The sequence below is a fragment of the Schistocerca serialis genome, chromosome 4, assembly GCF_023864345.2.
Source record: "Schistocerca serialis cubense isolate TAMUIC-IGC-003099 chromosome 4, iqSchSeri2.2, whole genome shotgun sequence".
Classification (NCBI taxonomy): domain Eukaryota; kingdom Metazoa; phylum Arthropoda; class Insecta; order Orthoptera; family Acrididae; genus Schistocerca; species Schistocerca serialis.
In genome coordinates this window covers 347,109,580-347,137,453 of record NC_064641.1, presented here as the reverse complement: position 1 = coordinate 347,137,453, position 27,874 = coordinate 347,109,580, and the positions used below count along the sequence as shown (strand labels likewise).

At 40.7% G+C, this 27,874-nt stretch overlaps 1 protein-coding gene across 1 annotated transcript in view; it reads left to right on the top strand.

The window, feature by feature from the left end:
• LOC126474109 (spondin-1-like) overlaps positions 1 to 27,874 on the top strand; it is a 193,773-nt gene that overhangs the window by 118,231 nt on the left and 47,668 nt on the right. The window contains exons 9-10 of the mRNA XM_050101534.1: positions 7,812 to 7,980; positions 19,743 to 19,971. Of these exons, the coding sequence (XP_049957491.1) occupies positions 7,812 to 7,980; positions 19,743 to 19,971 (398 nt within the window). The remainder of the gene's footprint in view (positions 1 to 7,811; positions 7,981 to 19,742; positions 19,972 to 27,874) is intronic.

Sequence of the window (27,874 nt, the reverse complement as noted above, 5' to 3'; positions counted from 1 at the left end):
GCTCCTATTTTTATTCATTATTAAAGCTATTCCTGCTTTATCCCGATTTGACTTTGTATTTATAATCCTTTATTCACCTCACGAGAAGTCTTTTTCTCCTGCCACCGAACTTCACTAATTCCAATTATATCCAGCTTTAAGCTATCCATTTCCCTTTTTAAATTTTCTAACCTACCTGCCCGATTAAGGGATCTGACATTCCACGCTCCGATTTGTAGAATGCCAGTTTTCTTTCTCCTGATAACGACATCCTCATGAGTAATCTCCGCCCGGAGATCCGAATGGGGTACTACGAGGTGCGGCTAGAAAAAAACCGGACTGATGCTGGAAAAAACATTTATTTACAATTATTTACAATTTCATGTTATCTCCTTCAATGTACTCTCCTCCTCGGTCTCTACACCGCTCCATAAGAATTTTCCACTGTTCATAGCAATGCTGCAGATCATTTTCGGGAAGTCCATACATTACTTCCGTCGCTTTTTCTTTTACTGCTTCAACAGTCTCAAATCTAGTTCCTTTCAAAGCTGACTTGACTTTAGGGAAAAGAAAAAAGTCACAGGGGGCCAAATCAGGGGAGTAGGGTGGATGATCTAAGATGGGAATATTGTGTTTTGCCAAAAACGTCTTCACTGACAACGCACTGTGAGCTGGGGCATTGACTTGGTGAAGGATCCATGACTTTTTTTCTCCACAAATCGTTCCATTTTCTCCGTACTCGCTCACGTAGGGTAGCCAGAACGCTAATGTAGTAATGCTGATTCACTGTTTGTCCCTCTGGTACCCAATCAATGTGCACAATCCCTTTCATGTCAAAGAAAACAATCATCATTGCCTTGAATTTCGATTTTGACATTCGTGCTTTTTTTGTCGTGGAGAACCAGGAGTTTTCCAATGCATCGATTGGCGTTTAGTTTCGGGATCGTAAGTAAAAAACCACGATTCATCGCAAGTAATAACATTTTGTAAGAAGGTGGGATCACTTTCAATGTTTTCCAGGATGTCAGAACAAATCATTCTTCGGCGTTCCTTCTGTTCAATTGTGAGACACTTTGGAACCATTTTTGAACACACTTTGTTCATGTTGAAACTTTCATGAAGAATCTGCCTAACACTTTCCTTGTCAACTCCTGTTAACTTAGACACTGCTCTGATTGTTAAACGGCGATCTTGTCGAACAAGTTTACCGATTTTTTCAATGTTTGCATCAGTTTTTGCTGACAATGGTCTGCCAGTGCGAGTGTCATCACTGGTGTCTTCGCGGCCATCTTTAAATCGTTTAAACCACTCAAACACTTGTGTTCGCGATAAACAATCATCGCCGTACACTTGTTGTAACATTACAAACGTTTCACTTGCAGATTTTCCTAGTTTGAAACAAAATTTGATGTTAACACGCTGTTCTTTCTGTACACTCAACATTTTCCGACGCACAGACAAAACGTCAACTACTTAAAACAGACGCCACGGGCAGACTGAGTGCAGGAGGCAGATGAAACTCGAGCAGTGGCGGAGCGAGAGTCACGTGACAGGCCACGCGACTTTCAGCCTTATTGCATTCGTTTTATTGTTTCACCAGGACTAGTCCGGTTTTTTTCTAGCCACACCTCGTATTTTACCTCCGGAATATTTTGCCCAAGAGGACGCAATCATCATTTAACCATACAGTAAAGCTGCATGCCCTCGGAAAAAATTACAGCTTTAGTTTCCCCTTGCTTACAGCCGTTCACAGTACCAGCACAGTAAGGCCGTTTTCGTTGATGTTACAAGGCCAAATCAGTCACTCATCAAGACTGTTGCCCCTGCAACTACCGAAAAGGTCGCTGCCTCCTCTTCCGGAACCACACGTTTGTCTGGCCTCTCAACAGATTCCCCTCCGTTGTGTTTGCACCTAAGGTACGGCTATCTCTATCGCTGAGGCACGCAAGCCTCCCCACCAACGGCAAGGTCAATGTTCACTTAGGAATTAAACAAATAAGAAGTGCATGGAAGCCAAGGGGAAATGGCTGCAGGAAGAAAGTATTGATCGTTGGAAAGACTGGTGCAGCTTTCAGAAAAGTCGGAACAAACTTCGGTGAAGTTAAAAGCAAAGGCGTCAACACTAGGAATGTACGAGGAATTCCACACTGGGATTTCAGAAAACGGGGTGGAAAGGGTACACTAAAGGCTCTGTGAGGGGGAGGAACTGTCTGATGGATTGGCAGAAGAAGAAATGAGAGTAGAGATGGAAGACTCAGGGGTTCCAGTATTTGAGTCAGCGTGTAACAGAATTATGGAAGACTTGGGATCAAATAAGGTGGAACGCATACATAACAGTCCTTCGGAATTCCCTCATCATTTCATCTCATCTACACCGACGCGCAAATCGCCGAAGTGATGTCAGAAACCAGACGAGGATCTCCCAACCTGTAATACCTTTCAATCATAATATTTTTCTAAAATAATTTTGGGAAATGGCAGACAAAGGACTATAGTAGTTGGTGTGTAGAATCTACAAATCTGGAGACATACCGTAGACGTTCGGAAAAATGTGATCCACACAATTCCGAAGACAGACTTGCATCCAATTTGCTGATCAGAATAATATTAGAAGGATGAAAAAGAAAATTGAGGTACTATTATATGATGCTCAGTTTCGATTTAGCACAGGAAAAGACACCAGAGAGGTAGTTCTGTCGATGCACTCGATAACGGAAGAAAGATTTATGAAAAATCAAAACTCTGTCAGAGGGTTTATCGACTTAGAGAACGCGTCTGTCAATGTAAAATGGATCAAGATGCACTAACTTCTCAACTAAATAGGTAATAACTTTTGGGGGTAGGCGAATAACATACAGCATGTACAAGGAAGAAGAGGAAAAATTAAGAATCCGAGGCCGACAGTGAAGTACTCTACTTGGAAAGAATATAAGAAAGGGATTTAGTGTTTCGCCCTTACAGTTCAGTTGTATCACGACATACTATAAAGAGATCAGAGGTGACTGGTTTTCGTCGTTCGCGTCATTTAGTTCTAGCACAGAGGCTCGCCGGTGAGACACTGGGAGCTCGCAGGAGACAAGCGGCGCTTTGAGAACACGATACCAGATTTGACATCATGTCCGCCCTAGGAACACGCACAAAGGACTGTATAGTGTTTATCGGCATTTGCGCATGTTCAACACAAACCATAGTACTTCCAGTGGTACACGACGCATCATCTTCAAGAGGAGAGAGAGATAATTCAGATAGTCCAAGAGCCTAAAAGGTCTCTGTAATGCATTTTGAGTATACGTCTTTAATAACAGTTGTGAGTATGTATCGAGAAAAGAGATCGACCCTTCAGGTTAAAGCCCTCATCTACATATATCGCTTGAGTTGCTTACATGTTAGCCCGCCCGGTTACCCGTGCGGTCTAACACATTGCTTTCCAGGCGGGCAGGCGCACCGGTCCCCGGCACGAATCCGCCCGGCGGATTAGTGTCGAGGTCCGGTTTGCCGGCCAGTCTGTGGACGGTTTTTAGTGAGGTTTTCCATCTGCCTCGGCAAATGCGGCTGGTTCCCCTTATTCCGCCTCAGTTGCACTATGTCGACGATTGTTACGCAAACACTGTTTCCACGTATGCGTACACCATAATTACTCTGGGGGGGGGGGGGGGGTCCACTGGGGCCGAACCGCACAATAATCCCGTCGTTTCTAGGTCCCAAGTTGAATACAATACTTATATATTTGATTACTTATTTAATTAACAAGTGAAAGGCAATTTAATCACACGCTTACTTCAGTTTAATTTATGAACAAAAAATGGTACACGACAGCATTGGAGTAATTGGAGTATATGTCGGAAATCCTATGCACGCTTCACCTACAACATGTAGAGCATTTGTTTTATATGTTTAATTGACAAATTTAATTGATTATATTGCGTAGCCTGACCTGTAATTAAATTGCCATTAAAGATGCGTCAGTTTTGATTGAAAAAGTGAAAAGAGCAGGTTCCTAGATCTGCATGCAATACTTGTGTGGACTATAACACAATTTGAGACACCGTGAGAAAACACTGAAAATCGATCACTGCAATTGAAATGTGTCATCATTTGACTAATATTTGTGGGCGAACTATTTAACGTATTATTAAGTGCAATATTAATTTTAAACATATTGTTAGCGTGCTTCTAACGGTGCATCTGTTTTCAAGATTGGATTTTTTAAAATATGTACGACCGGCGTTCAGTACGTAAAGCAACAATTTTTTCTCTGAAAGAGGGTTGGTTTTATGCACCATATTATTCCCCCTCTCTTTTCATTACAAAACTCTATTTTTCGACACAGTCTCCGTTCAGCGCGACGGCCTTACGCCACCTTACTGGGCGGGCCTGGTATGCCCAAGGCTACTGATCGACGTCGGAGTCAACGCCTTTCTGCACCAGTAACCTCCCCATCAGCAACGTACAGCTCCCCGCGGGATGCAGCCTTCTTTGGGCCAAACAGACGAAAGTCGGAAGGTGTGATGCCCAGGCGATGGGGTGGATGAGGAATAACAGTCCAATGAAGCTCCTCTAGGGTGTGCAGACTTGCGTGAGTCCTTGCGTTGTCATGGAGGAGAAGTTCAGTTGTATTTTTGTGTGCGACGAACACACTGAGGACGTTCTTCATATCCTTCAGAGTTGATCGTTGCACCATTAGTAGGGACATCAAACAGAATAAGCCCTTCAGAGTGCCAGAAGACCGTCGTCGTCACTTTATAAGCTGAGGGTGTGGCTCTGAACTTTATCTTCGGAGGGTAGGTGGTGTGACGCCACTGCAAGGATTGCTGTTTTGTTTCCGGTTGTTTCATTGCCTGTGACGACGTTCGACTAAAAATTGTCACGATCAGCCTCGTAATGCGCAAGCAGTTTCACGCGGATGGTCCTTCGCTGCTCTTTACGGTCTTCCGTTAGAGGCAAGAAACCGAGAAGGTAGACAGACACCTTTGAGTACTGGTGGACACGATGTCAGCACTACCAACAGAGAGTCCAGTTAGCAGCGAGTTGTTTGATTGTGATCCGTCGATCACCTCGAGTGAGAGGAGTGTTCACACATTCCAACATTGCAGGAGTCACAGCTGTGTGTGGCCGGCCTGCACGCGGGAGATCGGATAGGTTTGTGCGACCTTATTGCGATGGTGACAGCCACTCACCATGCTTTTGTTAAGTGCGTGGTCTCCGTAGAAATTCTGCAAGCCCTATGAATATCTGCTTGGAACGCATCTCCATTACGGATGCCATTTTGAATGCTACATATAACGATGCCACCTATCGAAACTTTATGAAACTGTAGAGGCTGGACCGGGAATATTCCACAATGTCCCGCAACGAGTTCCGCATTTCTTTCGAGCAAAACTGGCCGAGAAAAGAGAGTGACGCATTACTTATTGAACGCCCCTCGTAAATAGGAAAGGCTGTTTCTCTGACACATTAATGTGGGTTCTTGGAATTTTCTGAAGTACAGGCACCTAATACATAAAATGCGGCGATAATCTTGCCACTTTCCTTGGTTGGATGCAGCTGAACATACAGAGTCTATGCTACTAGGGACAGTGATCTAGCAGTATGTTTTGAAACTTTGAAATTTTCTGAGGTGACGGGTCGCAACAGCAGTATTTCATGCTGTTGCTCAGAGGGGGCTATTATTACCTTAGCAGCCGTCAACAGAATTATTTTGCCTGGGCTTCAGTGGAGCATGTAATTCACGTGTGTTGAACTGATTACTGCTTAGACCAAGCTCGTACTAAGTTGGACGTTATTCATACTGTGTAGAAAGGACTCTTAATTATTTCAGCAATGGTCGACACTTACACTCATCTTACCGAGTGTCTGATGGACTTACATTTATCGTGTTAGTGTTGATATGAACATAGAACAACATCGGGCTGTGAACAGGTGCAGTGTTAGCAGGTATTTTAAATATATACTGAGTTTACAAAACAATATATTGGGGACTCGAAATATTTTATATTCATTTATCACTAGCATAGAGATTAATCGTCATTTTACTATTCAAGCTGTGAAAATGTTAAATAAGCCGTTGACCTTAAACTTTAATAAATATTGTAGTTGGGTAACGGTCATTAATTTTTATTTGTACATCAGGGACATTTAATTATTGTTATTTAAGAAAGCATCTGCTATATGTACAGCACTCTCTATGACGACGCTTACAGAGCGAATTTGTTGATAAAACTGTACTGTGGCGTAACCAGTACGCTTGCAGAATGTCTGCGGAGACCAGCCAGTGGACAAAAGCACGGTGAGTCGTTGGGCAAAGCGTTTGTCATCATCGCAACAAGGTCGCACAAACCTGTTCTTCCTTATCCACCCTACAGCCCGTTTTTCGCGCTTTCCGACTTCCATCTGTTTGGCCCAATGAAGGATGCAGTCCGCGGGAAGCGGTACGTGAATACTGGCGGGAAGCGGTACGTGGATACTGGGGAGGTTACTGATGCAGCCAGACGCTGGCTCCGACGTCGACCAGTAGACCAATGGTATCATGCGGGCATACAGGCCCCTCCAGTAAGATGGCGTAAGGCTCCCGTATTTAACGGAGATCATGTCGCAAAACAGTATTTTGTACCCAGAAGAGCGGGGACTAATGTGGATAATGTAGTGTATTAGAATCCTGAATACAACCTACCTGCTTTCAGAAAAAAAAGTGTTGCCTCACTTAGTGAATGCCCCTCGTAGGTTCGTCTGTTTATAATGCGGTTCGCGTAAATTGTGCCGTTACCTTTAAATCGTAAACCATATTGGAATGATGCTGCAATAAAGAGGGATGCTATCTTCTGCAAAATAGGAGCAAATTAGCGTCCCTAAATTGAGGTCCACGCGTCATTGTACATGTCCTTACGGGGCATCACAATCCAGACGGAGAAGAGTCAAACACACCGGCGATCAGCCCTGAACGTTTCTCTTCTCCCTCACCAGTACAACACAAACGTGGCTGTGGTATTCTTGGCTGATGTCCTGCACGCATAGTAAAATGCCTCCTTTCCGTTTACCGCCTAGAATCTGCGGCGACGCGCTGGGACTGCAGAGACTCTTACGTGGCTCAGTTGTGGTAGAAGCTGAAAGACACGGCCACTTCTTCAATAGTTACTTATCTTGATGGTTCAGTTATAGACCATAGCGCGGTCACCGCAAATAGAACGTGTCACTTTCTGCGCTAGAAGTGAGAAAAAAAATAGATCGCAAAGGCATGACATGTAGGAGTTGCCGCCATTCCGCACTCGAAATGATGGACCACTGAACATACAAAGATAGAATTACAAATTTCTCCAAACTCTGGCGAGGCTTTTCAATGATGTTTTAAATTGGGGACGCAAGGATTCGTAGTGGTTCTGTCCTAGGCCGTTAAGACTTGTTTCTAATGACGAACTTTATGGTTTCGACGAGGAGAGTCAATACTTTCTATTTCGTTTTCTGTTTGTTCCTTTTTTCCTGAACTGTATTAATTTTGTATCACATCAGATGCTATCAATTGTCAAACAACGAGGCACTATCTACAAGCACAGGGATGCACCAATCGCTGTATACCTACAACTTACATCAAGTGATACAGAGCATCAGAAAACTATTTCTACAAGTACGAATACAGCTCAACTGACAGACCTAATAAAAAGTTTATCTTCCACTACTCTCTAAATGATGGTTAATTAGTACACTGTTGAATGAGACGTCTCTAAAATCTATGTAACCATCGTTAAAAGCCTTTGCCCTACATGCTTGTCACACCTTTGTACACTTCTGACATATTTCCTCCTTCTGTACAACAATTATTAAAAGAACACGTTTTACAGGATGTGCGACGACGGAATGGTCAGAGTGGAGTCCCTGTTCAGTAACCTGTGGCGAGGGAGTCACACAACGTTGCAGAAAATACGTCGACCCACAGACGGCAAAAGAGAATGGGTGCAGGCGGAAATTAACTGCAAAGAGAGCCTGCACTGCCACTATTCCAAGCTGCAGGTAGTAGACTAACCCTGTAAGAGCATAGCTCACCATAATAAGGATAGTAATAACATTAAGAACCAAGATATTAACCAGAACAATTCTCTTATTACAAACTTAAACGACAGTGTCATTTCTTCTGTAACTGCATTCATTACAGTTTAAGAAATGTTTGATTCACGGCAACATTAGCATATCCTCCGAAATATGTTGCATGACAATAAAAGTGAACTACCCAGAAGGGGAGTGGGAAACGAAACGAAACTTGATGGTTGAGAGTATATTTGGTGTTATTTCAGCGAATACAACATCGACTCAAATTTACAGAGAATTTGGCCGTATGAAACGACTTATCGGTATGCCGTTGTCCCCTCTTTGGCGTGGATACATGCACTGATTCGGTCTGCACGGGTATCGTAAAACCGTTGTATTATTTCCTGAAGCAAGCTACCCCAATGTACTGTAACTGATCCTTGATTTCCTGGATACTGACACTGGGACATAGCTGTTGCTAGTCTCCAACCAATGGTGCCGGATGATAAAGAATGTTGCAGGGACTCCATTACTTGTTCCCGGATGGCAGACCTGTTCGTGAAGCGGCTACGATGTGCCTCATGTACAATGCGGAGATCCCCCCATGTGATGGTGGACTTGGTCGACCGCAATCTTGGCGACGAGTATGCCTGCCATAACATACCCACTCAGTCCAACAGTAGGCTGCTGTCATATTCGAATGTTCTACATACCTGGATATTGCACTATTCGCCCAGCCAGCTAAATGAACGCCCGCAATGAGGCCCCTTTCATGCACTATCAGTTGCTGATAACGCTGTCTCACACGAGTATGGCCATCTCTTTGTTCTTCACAGTGAGTGTAACATATGTCGCTGTCCATGTTCCTTATACAGGCTGCGCAGAAACAGTCTGAAAAGTTTAAGTTGTGGCAGGTTAGTTGCGCTGAGAAATAATTTTTCAAAAATAAATTCGATGTCAAAGAGTTAATTACCATTGAAGTTATCCAATCAGGACGTAGATCGCGCAAATTCGAGCCTAGCACCAGATACAATTAGTGCCAGTTCTGATAGAGTAGATGATAGCGCACGAGACTACTCAGCCTCTGGCTCTGGTTCGATTCTTCCTACCATCCCACGTCCAATTTTTGTATCGCTCTCTTGTTCGATTTTAGAAAACCAAACAAAATACACGTTTGGTGACACAGTCTCTGACGGGTCGCTTGAATTTGCACGCGCAACGGCCTGACTCAATGCTAATTAACTCGGAAACGGCGCAACTTATTCAATTTCTTTTTCTTTATGATTATTTCTCGGCTCATCCTACTCTGCAAAGCAAATATCCTGACTCGTTCACTGCCTCATCATAGCCCACCCAAAACGCTAAGGATAGAAATTTGAATTTGGAGAGGGTGTTGATCTCATAATTTAGGCCTCATTTAAGGAAGGACTTCGCCAAATTCCACCCTTAAAGGGGATGAATTAAGGCATCAAAAGCTTTAGTAGCTGTGTCGCTAGCAGAACAATTCTGAAGCTAGAACGCCGAAAACTGGTATTCGATTTCTTGGTCCCCATAAAAAGAAATTTTTGGTAATTAAATCCCTTAGGGACTGCAGTAGGAGATGAAAATTCTTATGGAAATATGTCGTTACTTTAAAAGGTTTTTAAATCAAAATCTATGAAAAGTGGTATTTAACTTCTCAGTTAGAAATACAGCGTGTTTATAAATGAATATCAGGGTTTTAACGCTTTATATTATTTATTACATTTAACTTAAGTTGTAAATAATGTCAATGAAAGAGCAACTCAAACAGTTTTACCAAGAACCTTATAAATGTTCAATGTGAGCACCATTTGTCACAAGGCACACATCAAGTCTATAGTCGAGTTCTTCCCAAACGTTGGTACGTGTGTCTTCAGTGATTGTAGCAACAGCTGCTTCAATCCGGTTTCTTAATTCAGGGAGGTCTGCTGGTAGCGGAGGCACGTACACACGATACGTGATGAAGCCCCGAAGGAAAAAATCGCATAGCGAAGTACGCTATTGGTTGAACTTCACTGTACCCAAGCGCTTGATAGGCTGCAAGGGGCCCAATGACAGGGCTTGCTTTGAATGACCTACACGTTCACCTGACCTAAGGCCATGTGATTTTTTCCATCGGGGCTTATCAAGGATCTTGTGTACGTGCCTCCGCTACCAGCAGACCTCCCTGAATTAAGAAACCGGATTGAAGCAGCTGTTGCTACAATCACTGAAGACACACGTAACAACGTTTGGGAAGAATTCGGCTATAGACTTGATGTGTGCCGTGTGACAAATGGTGCTCACATTGAACATTTATAAGGTTCTTGGCAAAACTGTTTCAGTTGCTCTATCATTTGACATATCATTTATAACTGTAAGATTAATGTAATAATTATTACAAAGCGCTAAAACCCCGATATTCGTTTATAAACACCCTGTATATAAATATGAGAGAGGGGATGGAAGTTTCCGTGGAAATATCGCCACAAGAACCCAAAAGGCAGGATTAACAAAAACCTCTGACTGGAGCTGCCAGAATCGCTTTTTGATAAGAATTGCATTCGGAAAAGACCATACGTCTATGGCGTTAATTAGTGCGAAATGATTAGAAAGTGTTCCAATTTGTGAACTAAATCAAACGGAGCTATTTAGCAGTTTGCAGAGAGTGCAGATTTACACTTGAGCAAGGGACGTAACAACATATAAATTCGATTAAAGAGAAGCAAAAAGGAAAAAAAATCTGTGTAGACCACACAGTTTGCACCAGTGTAGCAGCAGGCGTTAAGCTGGTTGCTGTGTACACTGAGCCGCCAGAAGCCATGAGATGGTGATACGCAAGTATACAGATGGCGGTAATATCGTGTATACAAGGTCTAAAAGGGCACTGCATTTGCGCAGCTGTCATTTGCAGTCAGGTGATTCATGTGAAAAGGTTTCCGATGTGATTATGTCGCCCGACGGGAATTAATAGACTTTGAACGCGGACTGGTAGTTGGAGCTAGATGCATGGGACATTCCATTTCAGACATCGTTAGGGAATTCAGTATTCCAAGAACCACAGTGTCATGAGTGTGCAGAGAATACCAAATGCCAGGCATTTCCTCTCACTACAGACAATGCAGTGGGCGACGGCCTTCACTAAACGACCATGTACAGTGGCGTTTGCGTAGAGTTGTCAGTGCTAACAGACAAGCAACACTGCGTGAAATAACCGCAAGAATCAGTGTAACCGTTACGACAGTGCGGCGAAATTTGGTGTTAATGGGGTATAGCAGTAGATGACCGGCGCGAGTGTCTTTGCTAACACCAAACATCGCCTGCAGCGTCTCTCCTGGGCTCGTGACCATATCGGTTTGATCCCAGAAGACTGAAAACCATGGCCTGGTCAGATGAATGACGATGGTAGGTTTTGAGTGTGGTGCACACATGACGAGGCTGTGGTTCCAAGTTGTCAACAAGTACTGTGTAAGCTGGTGGTGGCTCCATAATGATGTGGGCTGTGTTTACGCAGAATGGACAGGGTTCTGCTTATCTTCGGCTACTTGGAGAGCATTTGCAGCCATTCATGGACTTCGTGTTCCCAGTCTATGATGGAATTTTTACAGATGACGACGTGTCACGTCACTGGACGATTCGAGCGAATGACTTAGCCACCCAGGTCCCCGACATGAATCCCATCGAACATTTATGGGACATAATCGAGAGGTCAGTTCGTGCACAATATCCTGCAGCGGCAACACCTTCGCAATTATGGACGGCTAAACAGGCAGCATGACTAAGCATTTATGCAGGAGATTTCCAACGACATGAAGAGTCCATGCCACGTCGAATTGCTGCACTACGTCTAGCAAAATGACGTCCGACACGATCTGAGGAGGTATCCCATGACTTTTGTCGCCTCAGTGTATAATGAAAATTACTGTCGCGTAAGTAACCGGTAACGTAAACACCTATTTAGAAAGAAATGCTTATGTGCTATTTAATTAAGAAATACTTATGTTGAGACCTGAATGCGGCTTACGCCGCAATAATAATAACAATTATAGATTATTGTGTGCGTACGGCGAAATAAGACCCTGACAAGTCAATACTGTGGGCAGTTCTCCATAGCAATTGAGAAAGTCTAGCACAGTACTTCCTAAAAATCATAATCTCCTGTATTCCCTGGTGAAGGTAGGCTGCGCGAAGCATTCACGCAAAGTTCAACTGTCAGGTATCTTCGCTTGCCGTATGGACTTAGCACAAGGGGGTGGGGGGTTTGGACGAGGGGATGGGTAAATGAGAATGTGGTGCTGGTAGCGAGAGGACCGAGAAAGATAGGATTTTCGGATTACGGTGACATGAAGAAAGGTGAAGATATCGAATTTCAGTAAAATGGAGGACCATGGTAAACAACGATTTTGGTTAAACTTGTTATGGTTTTACGATGGAAAATGTAACTGAACAGATAGTAAAACAATGGCTAATTTCAAATCAGTATTTTAATTGAGTGAACTAGGCGATAAGGAATACACTATAATAAACTCTGTCATTAGTGTGGGTAGTGTCATCTCAGAGCACCCAGACTTTAAATATAGAAGGAACAGTATTATTATTAAGTGTAGTAAGGACTGCGTTTCAGTACCAGGCACATAATCGGAAGAAATGCCAGTGACGGAAACTGTACTTCTATTAATTAATCGTGTAATCATCAAAGTTGATGTAAGACAATTTCTGGTGAATAGATACATAAAAAGCACGGGGAATGTTATGCTGTGTTCGGCTTCTGTTAAAAGGAAGGAAGAGATTGAAACTAAGTGTCGGCAAACAGCCAACCTCTTTCGAGAATCACCTAGAGTGCTGACGAGCTTAAAAATGCGGACTTTTCCTTTATAATTTTCCTGCCTCCTTTGTTCACTTCCATAGGCGTAAAATAAAAAAGTGAACTTTTTCATCTTACTATTTTCTCTAAGACAGTCAGTATACGCGTGTTTCGAAAACCTCAGCAACGTTAGGGTAGACAGTCTTGTCATTCTGAGCCCTTAGTGGTATAAAAGTTTCATTTGCAGATAAAGTAAATTATTAATTCACGAATCAAGCGCACAACAACAACATTTCATTGCACGTGACAAGTCATATTAAAACGTAAAAAATGTTCTACAGAACTTAATACTCCACTTAACAAGTTAATAACCACAATGAAAATAAAAGAATTAAGCCTAGTTCTTATACCAATAATTACCATAAAACATATCTGCATTTTACAGAGCTGAATAAAATTATCCACTGATGATGGTACAAATATGCTCTAACATGTTTTTGCATTTAAAAAATAATTGTTTGCCTGAATTCCTCTTGCAGTACTTCACTACTTGTACAAGATTTATCGAAAATTCTCTGCACTTTGTAACGTGATTCTTATGAATCCACTAACTTCTTTTTGCTATTTTCCATGTGTATGAATTAATAATTTCAGATTTATTGAACAAAACAAGATACTAAAGTAATAACAGTAAAAGATACTGTTAGTTTGCACCAAAACTAATTTCCAGTTTGAGTTGTTGTACTATCTGCGACGTTAGTTCGTATCATTTATTGTTGTCTACATAAAAACTCATCGAGAACGTGTGTAGGAGTATGTAATATTACAGTTACTATGATCTTTTCATGTTTCATTACACTGATTTCCTTTGTAAGACATGGAATCCTAAGTTAGACAGACAGTGATCTGTATTATTTATTATAAACTTTAATAGTCTTGATCACAGTTCAATGTAATTAAAAATAGATGGTCTTTGGGAGTGAGTACCAGGTGACCAGCATTGTGAAGCCTAATGCAGGATTGGCGCAGGTGACTGTTAACATAGGGGGGCTATGTAGGGATTTTACTAAAGAGGATCAGGTAGTGAATTGTGGGTGGGGCTGGTAATAGTATTGATAGGGATGGGGAGTATGACATAGATGGTGACCTGGAAAAGATAGCCACTCAGACTGGCAACACGAATGTGCATTTCGTGGAACTGTTTCAGCGTCACGATCGGCCTCATCTTAATACAGCCATCAAGCGTAATAACATGAGACTTGGGGGTGTGCTGATAACAGAAGGCATGAGTCACATTTCAGTGGTGTCGGTGGAGTCTATCAGCAGGACAGGTTTCATTAGACATAGCCTGCACCTCAACAGGCATGGAAAGAGGAGGTTGGCAAAGCTTATAGGTGACAGCACGGTGGGGGTGGTCGGATCAGTCATCGGAAAATTCCTTTACTAGTGGGTGTTAGAGCGGCACCTTTTTCTAGATTGAAGTCAGCTGATAGGCATTCCTGCTTAAGGGAAGTCTCTCTAACAAAGAAACCACTTTCGACAAAGCTTGGGTATCCGAGTAATGAGGGAATTAGTATATTTCATCAAAATATACAAGGTATTAGAGATAAAGTTAGTGAACTGCTTATAGTGTTGACTCTGAAATTATTGGTATATCTGAACACTTCTTAAATAAGGAGATAATTCAGAGGCTTACTTTACCAGGATACAGGTTGGCTGGCAGCTTTTCTAGGAGCTCTTTGCGGTGTGGGGGAGTAGCAATGTATGTGAAAAACGGTATCCCATTTGAGTCAATTGATGTTTCAAAGTACTGCACTGAAAAGGTGTTTGAATGTTGTGCAGGTGTGGTTAAATTTAGTGGAATTAAACTTCTAACTGTTGTTATTTATAGATCCCCTACTCCGATTACACAACATTTTTGCTAAAGCTAGAGGAGGTTCTTGGCTCACTTTATAGGAAATACAAAAAGTTAGTTATATGTGGTGACTTCAGTATTAATTGTGTAAGTGATTGTGAAAGGAAAAGGATGCTGGTAGACCTCCTTAATTCATATAATCTTATGCAAACCGTATTCTTTCCAACGAGAGTGCGAGGGAACAGTAGAACAACCATAGACAACATTTTTGTTCATTCCTCATTACTAGAAGGGCATTCTGTTAGCAAAAAGGTGAATGGCCTTTCAAATCATGATGCACAAGTTTTAACTCTAAAGGATTTTTGTGCTGCAACACATGTTAAATAAAGTTATCAACGTTTTAGGAAAGCTGATCCAGTTGCTGTAGAGACCTTTGTAAACCTTATCAAGGAACAAGAGTGGCAAGATGTTTATAGTGCTGATACAGTAGACGATAAATATAATGCTTTCCTCAAGACTTTTCTGGTGCTCTTTGAAAGTTCGAAACAGGGTACTACCACAAACAGGCAGCCTTGGTGGCTGACTAGAGGGATAAGAATATCCTGTCGAACAAAGTGGCAATTATATCAAAACGTTAGAAACAGTCAAAATCTAATGGCAGCAGCCCATTACAAACAGCATTGTAAGGTGCTTAAAAAAGTTATTAGGAAGGCAAAAAGTATGTGGTATGCAGATAGAATAGCTATGTCTCAGGATAAAATTAAAACTATATGGTCTGTCGTAAAGGAAGTGGCTAGCCTGCAGAGACAGGTCGAGGATATAGAATCAGTGCATTGTGGGAATGTCCGTGTTACTGATAACTCGCATATATGTACAGTATTTATTAATCACTTTCTGAATATAGTAGGACAACTAAATAGAAACCTAAACCCAACAGGGAATCATATAGCGCTTGTAGAAAAAAGTGTTCTGAGACTGTTACCTGAAATGCTTCTCCATGATACTGACAAGAGGGAGATTGAGTTAATAATTAAATCACTAAAGACCAAGAACTCTCATGGATATGACGGGGTATCTAGCAGAATACTGAAGTATTGTTCTATGTATGTTAGCCCAGTACTTAGCCATATCTGTAATTTTTCCTTTAGGAGTGATTGGTTTCCTGACCGATTAAAGTACTCGGTAGTGAAGCCACTTTATAAAAAGGGAGACAGGGATCATGTTGACAATTATAGACCTATTTCTATGCCATTGGTGTTCGTTAAGGTTATCGAGAAGGTTGTATACAGGGTGTTACAAAAAGGTACTGCCAAACTTTCAGGAAACATTCCTTACACACAAATAAAGAAAAGATGTTATGTGGACATGTGTCCGGAAACGCTTAATTTCCATGTTAGAGCTCATTTTAGTTTTGTCAGTATGTACTGCACTTCCTCGACTCACTGCCAGTTGGCCCAAATGAAGGAAGGTAATGTTGACTTCGGTGCTTGTGTTGACATGCGACTCATTGCTCTACAGTACTAGCATCAAGAACAACAGTACGTAGCATCAACACATTAGTGTTAATCACGAACGTGGTTTTGCAGTCAGTGCAATGTTTACAAATGCGGAGTTGGCAGATGCCCATTTGATGTATGGATTAGCACGGGGCAATAGCCGTGGCGCGGTACGTTTGTATCGAGACAGATTTCCAGGACGAAGGTGTCCCGACAGGAAGACGTTAGAAGCAATTGATCGGCGTCTTAGGAAGCACGGAACATTCCAGCCTATGAATCGCGACTGGGGAAGACCTAGAACGACGAGGACACCTGCAATGGACGAGGCAATTCTTCGTGCAGTTGACGATAACCCTAATGTCAGCGTCAGAGAAGTTGCTGTTGTACAAGGTAACGTTGACCACGTCACTGTATGGAGAGTGCTACGGGAGAACCAGTTGTTTCCGTACCATGTACAGCGTGTGCAGGCACTATCAGCAGCTGATTGGCCTCCACGGGTACACTTCTGCGACTGGTTCATCCAACAATGTGTCAATCCTCATTTCAGTGCAAATGTTCTCTTTACGGATGAGGCTTAATTCCAACGTGATCAAATTGTAAATTTTCACAATCAACATGTGTGGGCTGACGAGAATCCGCATGCAATTGTGCAATCACGTCATCAGCACAGGTTTTCTGTGAACGTTTGGGCAGGCATTGTTGGTGATGTCTTGATTGGGCCCCATGTTCTTCCTCCTACGCTCAATGGAGTGCATTATTATGATTTCATAAGGGATACTCTACCTGTGCTACAAGAACATGTGCCTTTAGAAGTACGACACAACATGTGGTTCATGCACGGTGGAGCTCCTGCACGTTTCAGTCGATGTGTTCGTACGCTTCTCAACAACAGATTCGGTGACCGATGGATTGGTAGAGGCGGTCTAATTCCATGGCCTCCACGCTCTCCTGACCTCAACCCTCTTGGCTTTCATTTATGGGGGCATTTGAAAGCTCTTGTCTACGCAACCCCGGTACCAAATGTAGAGACTCTTCGTGCTTGTATTGTTGACGGCTGTGATACAATACGCCATTCTCCAAGGCTGCATCAGCGCATCAGGGATTCCATGCGACGGAGGGTGAATGCACGTATTCTCGCTAACGGAGGACATTTTGAACATTTCCTGTAAGAAAGTGTTTGAAGTCACGCTGGTACGTTCTGTTGCTATGTGTTTCCATTCCATGATTAATGTGATTTGAAGAGAAGTAATAAAATGAGCTCTAACATGGAAATTAAGCGTTTCTGGACACATGTCCACATAACATATTTTCTTTCTTTGTGTGTGAGGAATGTTTCTTGAAAGTTTGGCGGTACCTTTTTGTAACACCCTGTATACAAGGTTATTGGAGCATTTAAATTCACATAATTCGCTGTCAAATGTAGTGTTAGGTTTAACAACTGAAAATGCTATATTCCCTTTTCTCTGTGAGGTTTTGGACGGATTAAATAAAAGGTTGCGAACGCTAGGTGTTTTCTTTTATTTAACGTTGGCTTTTGACTGTGTTGACCACAAAATATTACTGCAGAAATTGGACCATTATGGAGTAAGGGGAGTAGCTTACAATTGGTTCGCCTCTTACATTAAGAACAGAAAGCAGAAGGTAATTCTCCGCAATATTGAGAGTGGTAGTGATGTTCAGTCCCAATGGGGCACTGTTAAGTGGGGCGTTCTCCAAGGGTCGGTGCTGGGGCCACTGCTGTTACTTATTTATATAAATGATATGCCTTTTAGTATTACAGGTGATTGAAAAATATTTCTGTTTGCTGATGACACCAGCTTGGCAGTGAAGGATCTTGTGTGTAATATTGAAACATTATCAAATAATGTAGTTCATGAAATAAGTTTGTGGCTTGTGGAAAATAATTTGATGCTAAATCACAGTAAGACTCAGTTTTTACAGTTTCTAACTCACAATTCAACAAGAACCAATAATTTGATCAGACAGAATGGGCAATTATAAGCGAGACGGAACTGTTCAAGTTCCTAGGCGTTCGGATAGATAGTAAGCTGTTGTGGAAAGCCCATGTTCAGGATCTTGTTCAGAACTAAATGCTGCTTTATTTACCATTAGAACAGTATCTGAAATAAGTGACAGTTCAACACGAAAAGTAGTCTACTTCGCATATTTTCATACCCTTATGTCATATGGTATTATTTTTTGGAGTAATTCATCTGATTCATAAAGGGTATTTTTGGCTCAAAAACGGGCTGTTCGAGCTATATGTGGTGTAAGTTCGAGAACCTCTTGTCCACCCCAATTCAATAGTCTGGGAATTCTGACATTGCCCTCACAGTATATATTTTCTTTAATGTCGTTTGTTGTTAGCAATATTAGCTTATTCCCAAGAGTTAGTAGCTTTCACTCAGTTAATACTAGGCAGAAATCAAATCTGCTTGTGGAATGCGTTTCCTTGACTCTTGTGCAGAAAGGAGTGCACTACTGTGCTGCATCCATTTTCAATAAGCTACCACAAGAACTCAAAAATCTTAGCAGTAGCCCAAACACTTTTAAATCTAAACTGAAGAGTTTCCTCACAGCTCACTCCTTCTATTCTGTCGAGGAGCTCCTGGAAGAGCTGAAAAATTAAGCAAATTCCAGTGTTACATTGTTGATTTTCTTTATTTAAACTTACTAATTGTTGCCTGAATACGTTTCTTATATTTCATTTTATCTGTTTCTACTATCGTCTTATAATTTCATGTATTGTCTCGTTCCATGACCATGGAGACTTCTCATTAATTTGGTTCCATGGAATAATAAATAAATAAATAAATAAATAACAGTACAACGTGATTAAAAATACATGGTAATCGGTTTCAGTTGACTAGCAAACCAGCAGAAATAAATAGAAAAACTTAATTCTACTTAATGTGAAAATCCCCTAACAGTATTTAGAAAACATACATTATTTATAAAAGTTTTACAACATTATAAGTAGTAAAAACATACCACCTTAATTATATAATGGGTACCTAAGTACATTGTTCGCCGTACCTACACTATTACTAAGCGTAATTTGTCAGTTTCCAAAGGCGGGTCAAAGCATGAATGTTAGCATATAAAATCAACAGGAGAATAATTGCTACGTGTACTTGCCTATGACTGCTGTGGTTTGCCAGTTATTACTGACAGGGAGTGTACAATAAGGCACAATGGTTTTGCGAGAGAAAAAAAACAGTAACGTTTCAACGACAGTTTTAAAATTATTGAAAAAGTACAAAAACACTCCATCTCTCCTTCCTTAATTTCAGTTATTATGCAGTTCAGTTATTTCAGTTACTATGCAGTTTCTGTGAAATTTATATTATACTGGTGTTATCGATTTCATGTACGTTTTCACATTTATCTCAGTAATTTTGTGTAACAAGTCTAGCTGACAGTTAAACATAGCTTTGTATAAGTAAACAATAAAAAGAACTATATATAAAGCGTTTTGCATATGTGACAATGTGTTGTTTTCTCAGTCCGATGCGTATGAATAAAAAGAGTACTCGTAGCAGAAGGAACTCGTGTCAGACTAAATTTCTTTTGTGTCTTTCTCTCTCTCTAGGGCTATACCGGAGGAATGGGACTGTGAAGTAACCGAATGGTCTCAGTGGACGGAGTACATCAGTAAATGTCGCCAGGGGGCTCAGACAAGGGATGTGCCAGTCAGACAGCAACAAAATGAGGAGTGTAATGTACATAACGTCATGAATATTGAGCAAACCGAAGTCTGCTACGGTATGCAAAGTAAAGACTGCAGTCAGTCCGCTGAAGAGGAACAAGAGTTTCGGAAAGTAAGAACACCAACAGCTCACATCTTATTGTGTTATTTTATTCTGTATCCACTGTGAACGATTTTTCCAATTTCGGTTTTTTTCCGAACATGTAAGCTTTCTGTTCAGTTGGTTCCATATACGAGCAAAACATATTCCCAGTGAGTGAGATGTTAGGGCAAAGAGTAGTGTTTGCTGTTATAAAGTAAGAAATCAATTGATTCTCATATTGTTGTCAGGTAAATGGCAATTCCATATTGGGGTAATACGCTAATTAACTTTACCATAACTTCATATTCACTTCCATCTTATTTAATCGTGAGACATGTCAATGACTTATTGGCAACATGAAATTTTGTAGCTTTTGTGGCCTGTAGTGCGATATCCTTGCGCTTCTGCTCGTAATAATGATTTTGGGTACTCCAAAAATTTCATTAAGAACTATGTTAAATTATTTATAGGTTATACTCCACTAAAGTGTAAAAATACATCTCAAGGAATAAACTTTTTCCTACAGTAAATTTTATAATGAGTTCTAAATAATACGTACAACACGACAGCGTATTTTTATGAGCTGATCCAGTTGCTACTAGATGATAGAACAAGTTATTATGTTTGGGTAATTAAAGTAAATGCTGTGGCACGATATATCACGATCTAATGACAGATATACAGTGTGGTGACACACTTGCCGTTTTCTTTTATTTCTTCTGATTACCTTGGCAGATGAGGATTAATGAGCTATATATACGTCTAAGTATATTAAAACTAATTACTATTGGAGCATTAACAGTAAACGAATGTCTTACAGTACACATATGATACTCTGGCTACTGTTTATGTTGAGGATTGAGTGGCTCACTCTGCATGTTGTTCCAGCTAATCCCATAAAACCCAGACACCAAACTTGATTCCACCATCATAAGCACCTCTACTCACAGCTCTCCGTTATATCGCAAAAACTATCAAGAATTAGCACTACTCGTTCTCTACCACGTAAATCTGTCGTATTGTATTGCCTCCTCTTAAACTCATTTCACACAGCAAAGAAAGCCCTGTAAAGCAATAATGTGATGCTGCAGGACATATGATTTCGAAACTTTCACATTTCATCTCTTCACGATAATAGACGTTAAAAGAAAAAAAATCTGTGGAGCTTTTATTTACAACAATAAATCATTCCGCCGTATCTACACGTGCAGATATATAGATTATTCCTTGAAACGTTAAATTCTGTTCAGTCAGTGACACACACAACTCATTCTTGTGCTAGAAATGAAATAAGGTGATTACTATCGTTGTTAGATAGTTTTATGTCCCTTGGCTCATTTGTACGATTACTCGCAATGATGCAGAATGTAGCATTTTACATTCATATTATTCTTCGATAAAAATATACCCGTCGTCTAGGGCCAGCGTCTTTGACTAGTAACAACTCCGTCCCGGGACTTGACACCGCCACCACTTAAATTTTCTATAAAAATCATCAGCAGTAGTAGCCGAAGACTTCCAATAGAAGAAGTCATCCTCATTTTGCCGACGGCCTTGTCAAAGAAGGTGGAGGAGCAGACAGATATTCAGGGCACTTTCTTGTCCTTTGGATGGGAAACTGCGCCTCCAGGGAGAAAGAATCAGAAATGATCTATATCTACATGATTACTCTACAATTCACAGTTAAGTGCCTGGCAGAGGTCTCATCGAACCACCTTTAAGCTCATTCTCTACCGTTGCCCTCTCGAACAGCGGGTGGAAAAAACGAACACTTAAATATTACCGTGCGAGCTCAGATTTCTCTAATTTTATTATGATCATCATTTCTCCCTATGTAGATGGGCGCCAACAAAGTACTTTCTTACTCTGAGAAGAAGGTTGCTGTTTGATATTTGATGAGAAGATCCTGAAGCAGCGAAAAACGCCTTTGTTTTAACGACTGCCACCTCAACTCGTGTATCATATCCGTGGCATTCTCGCCCCTATTTCGCGATAATAGGGAACGAACTGCCTTATTTGAACATTCTTAATGTCCTCCGTCAATGATATCTAATGCGCCAGACCACACAGCAATACGGATGCGCAAGGCAGCAGAAACAACGTAATATGTGTCCACAGGGCATGTGACCTGTAACTGAAAAAGTGCCATGATGATCTCTCCATTGGCAAAAGAGTCCGGATTAGTTCCCACTCAGATCTCCGAGAGAGGACTACCGAGGGGCAGGTGACCACGAGAAAAAGATTGAATAACCAACGAAAGGATAATGTTCTACGAGTCTGGCTGTGAAATGTCAGAAGTTTGAATGTGTTAGGCAAGATAGAAAATATGAAAAGGAAAATGCTAAAGCTCAATTTAGATATAGTGAGGGTCAGTGATGTGAAATGGAAAGGACACAAGGATTTCTGCTCAGACGAATATAGGCTAATAATATCAGTAGCAACAGAAAATGGTATAACAGAAGTTGGATTCTTTATGAAAAGGAAGGTAAGGTAGAGAGTGAGTTATTGTGAACATTTCCGTGATACGGTTGTTCTCATCAGAATCAACAGCAAACCAACCACGACAACAATAGTTCAGGTACACATGCCAACGTCCAAACCACAAAATAAAAAGATAGAGAATGTATATGAAGATATTTAACCGGTAAATCAGTACATACAGCGAGACGAAAATTTTATAGCCATGGGGGTTGAAATGAGGGGCTAGAGGAAAGAGTAGAAGAAAGGGTTACAGGAGAATACGGGCTTGGTAGTACGAATGAGAGAAGAGAAAAGCTTATTGAGTTCTGCGATAAATTTCATTAGTAATACTCAATAGTCTGTTCAAGATTCACAAGAGGAGGAGGTATACATGGAAAAGGCAGGGAGACGCGAGAAGATTCCAGTTAGATTACGTAATGGTCAGCCAGAGATTCCGATATCATATATTGGATTGTGAGGAGTACCCAGCAGCAGAAATAGACTCAGATCACGACTTATTAATAATGAAGAAAATGAAGAGTAAGCTGCATTTTAAGAGACTAGTCAGGACGAATCAATGCACAAAGAATTGGGATACGGAATTGCTAAGGAATGAAGAGATATGAGTGACGTTCTCTAAAGCTTTAGATACTGCGATAATGACTATCTCGGTAGGTAATTCAGTTGAAGAGGAATGAACAACTGTAAAAAGAACAATCACAGAAGTTGGGAAGAAAAACATATATGCAAGGTAGGCAACAGAAGAAATACCTCAGCTGATCGACGAAAGAAGGAAGTCCAAAAACGTTCAGAGAAATTCAGGAATACAAAATACAAGGCAATTAGGAATAAAATAAACAGGAAGTGCAGAGAGGCTAAGGCGAAATGGCTGCATTAAAAATATGAAGAAATCGAAAAATAAATGATTTTCAGAAGGACTGACTCAGCTTATACGTAATGTAGTGATTTTTTCGTGTGTATATTAGTTTGTATGGGTGTGTATACTTGTGCTGTTGATAACACATCGTAAGATCACACGAGGCTACGTACAACATATTCACTACAGCTCCATTCCACGAGCAAGTATTTTTATTTTTGATATTGTTAAGACTTTCTATATTCAAGTGCCCGATAAATAAGTCACTTTGTAATGTCTGCGCAGACGTAAAATAAATTAGGATCAGCTCGTTGTGAAGCACCTTTATCGGTTGCTTTTAGAGAATATCTCATGGTTGTAATGGAATGTCTTTTCAGATGAATAATAATTTATGCTTTGGTATGTTCGATTGGAGAAACACATTTTGCGTGGTAAACTTATTATTAATTCAAAGCTGAGCACTTTCTTAACTATGAGAATCACTTCACTTGAACAAAAGATAACCGTGAAGCGGCAACAACAGGGATCTATTTTGATATCGATAAGACTCTTTGCAAAATGACTTAAATTAACGTGACTTTAGTCTGTTTATTCAAGAAATTAATTGTAACCCATCTCCTTGTGGTTTTACGCTACGTAATATTGGAATAATTTAAAAAAGAAACTGCCATTTTCCAAATGGCGGCCAATAATACCAATTACCGCTCGCGCTGTACTGCATGTTATCAATCATTAAATAAATGATCATTTAATTTTTCATACATGTAGTGATGCTAATGATACTAAAATACGTGTTTTGGTTATCAATAACAGCAGATATTTACCGGAAATACGATACAAAATACATACGTCTCCGTTCACGTCTTTCTAGCAGGAAGATTCGAACCAGAGTTAAAAGATTATCAAATTCTACTTATGTTGTTTTCATTGTTCTGAGTATCTTTACTACTAAACATAGATTATTATGAAATATCCATCCTGCTTTCATATATGAATACATCACAGTGAAGTAATTAATACTTTTGTGTACTTTTTTGTACACAGAATAACAGTTCGTTTCATTGGGTAAACATTTCATGTCAACCATAAATAAATGTTCCTTGTTCCCGGCGGACAAGTACATTAAACAAACTTCGCTGAAATTAAAAGCAAGTATAAATTCTGAAGGTATCAGGGACCAAATACAGGGACCGAAAGGCTATATACAATTTGTAAAGATACCGCATGGCAGGTACAAGAGTCGAGGAGCATGAAAGGGAAGCAGTGGTTGGGAAGGGAGTGGGACAGGGTTGTAGCCTATCCCCGACGTTATTGAATCTGTATATTGAGCAAGCAGTAAAGGAAGCAAAAGAAAAATGTGGAATAGGAATTAAAATCCATGGAGAAGAAATAAAAACTTTAAGGTTTGCTGATGACTCTGTAACTCTAGCAGACACACCAAAGGACCAGGAAGGGCAGTTGAACGGAGTGGACAGTGTCTTGATAGGAGGATATAAGATAACATCAACAAAAGCAAAACGAGGGTAATGGAATGTAGTTGAATTAAATCAGGTGATGCTGAGGGAATTAGATTAGGAAATGAGACAAAGTAGTAAATGAGTTTTGCTGTTTCTGAAGCAAGATAGCTGATGATGGTCAAAGTAGAGAGGACATAAAATATAGACTGTCAATGGCAAGGAAAGCGTTTCTGAAGAAAAGAAATTTGTTGGCATCGAATATGATTTAAGTGGCAGACGGTGTTTTCTGAAAGCATATGTGTGGAGTGTAGCCATGTTTGGAAGTGAAACATGGACGATAAATAGTTCAGATAAGAAGCGAATAGAACCTTTCGAAATGTGGTGCTAGAGAAAAATGCTGGAGGTTAGATGGGTAGATCACGTAACTAACGAGGAGGTACTGAACAGAAATGGGGAGAAAAGGAATTTGTTGCACAACTTGACCACAAGAAGGGATCGTTTGGTAGGACATCGCTTGGTAGGACACGTTCTGAGGCATCAAGGGATCACCAGTTTAGTATTGGAGGGAAGCGTGGAGTGTAAAAATCGTAAGGGAGACCAAGGGATGGATACAATAAGCAGATTCAGAAGGATGTAGGTTGCAGTAGTTACTCGGAGATGAAGAAGCTTGCACAGGGTAGAGTAGCATGGAGAGCTGCATCAAACCAGTCTCTGGACTGAAGACCACAGCAACATGGTAACACTGAGAGGACAATGGGAAATTCACTGTTAAATACAGGGGATAGACCGGACAGTTGGAAAATGTACATTGAAAGTCTCTATAAGGCGGAGGACTTGCCTGATGACGTCATAGAAGGAAACACAAGAGTCGATAGGGACGAGATTGGAAATCCAATATTAGAGTTCGAATTTAAAAGAGCTTTGGGAGATTTAAGATTAAATAAGAAAGGATACACAACATCGCATCGGAACTGCTAAAATCATTTGGGGAAGTGGAAATGCAAAGACTATTCACGTTGATGTGTATAATGTTTGAGACTTGCATCATACCATCAGACTTTCAGGAAAATACCATCCACACAATTTCGAAGATAGCAAGAGCCGTCCATTGCGATGATTATCGCAGAATCAGCTCAACAGTTCATGGATCCAACTAGTCGACAAGGCTAAAGAGTGGAAAAGAAAATTTAGGTTGTGTTAGACGATAATCAGTTTCTCTCTAGGAAAGGTAAAGACACCAGAAGGGCAGTTCTAATGTTGTGGTTGACAATGGAATGAGGAATGAAGAGAAATCAAGACTCGTTCACAGGATTTTTCGAGCTGTAAAAACCATCCGACATTGTAAAAAAAGGGTGCAAGATGTTCGAAATTGTGAGAAAAATAGGGATAAGCTATAGGGTAAGACAGGTAATATATAATAGGTGCAAGAACAAAGAGGGAACAACGGTAGAGGGTGACTAGCAAACATATGCTCGGATTAAAAAAATTGTAAGGCAGGGTTGTAATCTTCGTTCTCCAGTGTTCAATCTATACATCGAATAAGCAGTGTCTGTAATAAAAGAAAAATTAAAGAGTGAGAAAAATTCAAGGTGCACAGATATTAGTGGTAAGATTCGCTGATGACGTTTCTATCCTCAGAGAAAGTGAAGAAAAATTACAGGATCTGTTAATTGGAATTAATAGTCTCATGAGTACAGAATATGGACTGATAGTAAATAGAAGAATGACGAAAGCGACGAAAAGTAACAGAAATGAGAACAGAGAGAAACTTAACATTAGAGTTGGTGATCGCGAGGTAGATCAACTTAAAGGATTTTACTACCTAGGTAGCAAAGTAACCAGTGACAGTCGAAACAAGGAGGACATCAAAAGCGTGTTAGCAGATGCAAATAGGGCATTCCTGGCTAAGAGAAGTCTGCTAGTATCAAACATAGCTCTTAATTTTAGGAAGAAATTTCCGATAATTTACGTTTGGAGTACAGCGTTGTATGGTAGTGGAACATGGACTGAACTGAAGAATTTGAAATGCGGTACGAAAGAAGAACGTTGTAAATTCGGTTTACTGATTAGGTAATGAATGAGGAGTTTTTTCTCAGAATCGGCGAGGAACGGAATACACGGAAAACACTAACAAGATGAATCGACAGAATGATAGAACATCTGTTACGACATCAGGGAACGACTTCCCTTCTATCAGAGGGAGATAAAGGCTGTCAAACATTTTGTTACCAGGTAGGTGCTAAAATATTGTTATCAGCGTTGTGAACACTTTTTCGTCTTGAAGTCAACCTTGATACGGGCTAATGAATCTATTTCATCTTCTGTTATTGTAATCATGTATGACAATGTCCCTTCAGAACTGAAGCGGGTTATTTGCAACAAAATTGTTGAGGGAATTCATATACTGCAAGCAGGAGTCAGAAGGCCTACCTCCTTATTCACATGTCCACAAGACGATCGTTGGTCAGCACCGCATATTTTTCTTACAGCACATTTTCAGCAATTAAAACATATTGAATATGAATTACACCAGAATATTGTCCCAAACCCAGTGCTAAGCAAAGAAGGGAAAGCAGAAAGGTGGAAGGAGTATATAGAGAGTCTATACAAGGGCGATGTACTTGAGGACAATATTATGGAAATGGAAGAGGATATAGATGAAGATGAAATGGGAGATACGATACTGCGTGAAGAGTTTGACAGAGTACTGAAAGACCTGAGTCGAAACAAGGCCCCCGGAGTAGACAATATTCCATTGGAACTACTGACGGCCGTGGGAGAGCCAGTCCTGACAAAACTCTACCATCTGGTGAGCAAGATGTATGAAACAGGCGAAATACCCTCAGACTTCAAGAAGAATATAATAATTCCAATCCCAAAGAAAGCAGGTGTTGACAGATGTGAAAATTACCGAACTATCAGCTTAATAAGTCACAGCTGCAAAATACTAACACGAATTCTTTACAGACGAATGGAAAAACTAGTAGAAGCCAACCTCGGGGAAGATCAGTTTGGATTCCGTAGAAACACTGGAACACGTGAGGCAATACTGACCTTACGACTTATCTTAGAAGAAAGATTAAGGAAAGGCAAACCTACGTTTCTAGCATTTGTAGACTTAGAGAAAGCTTTTGACAAT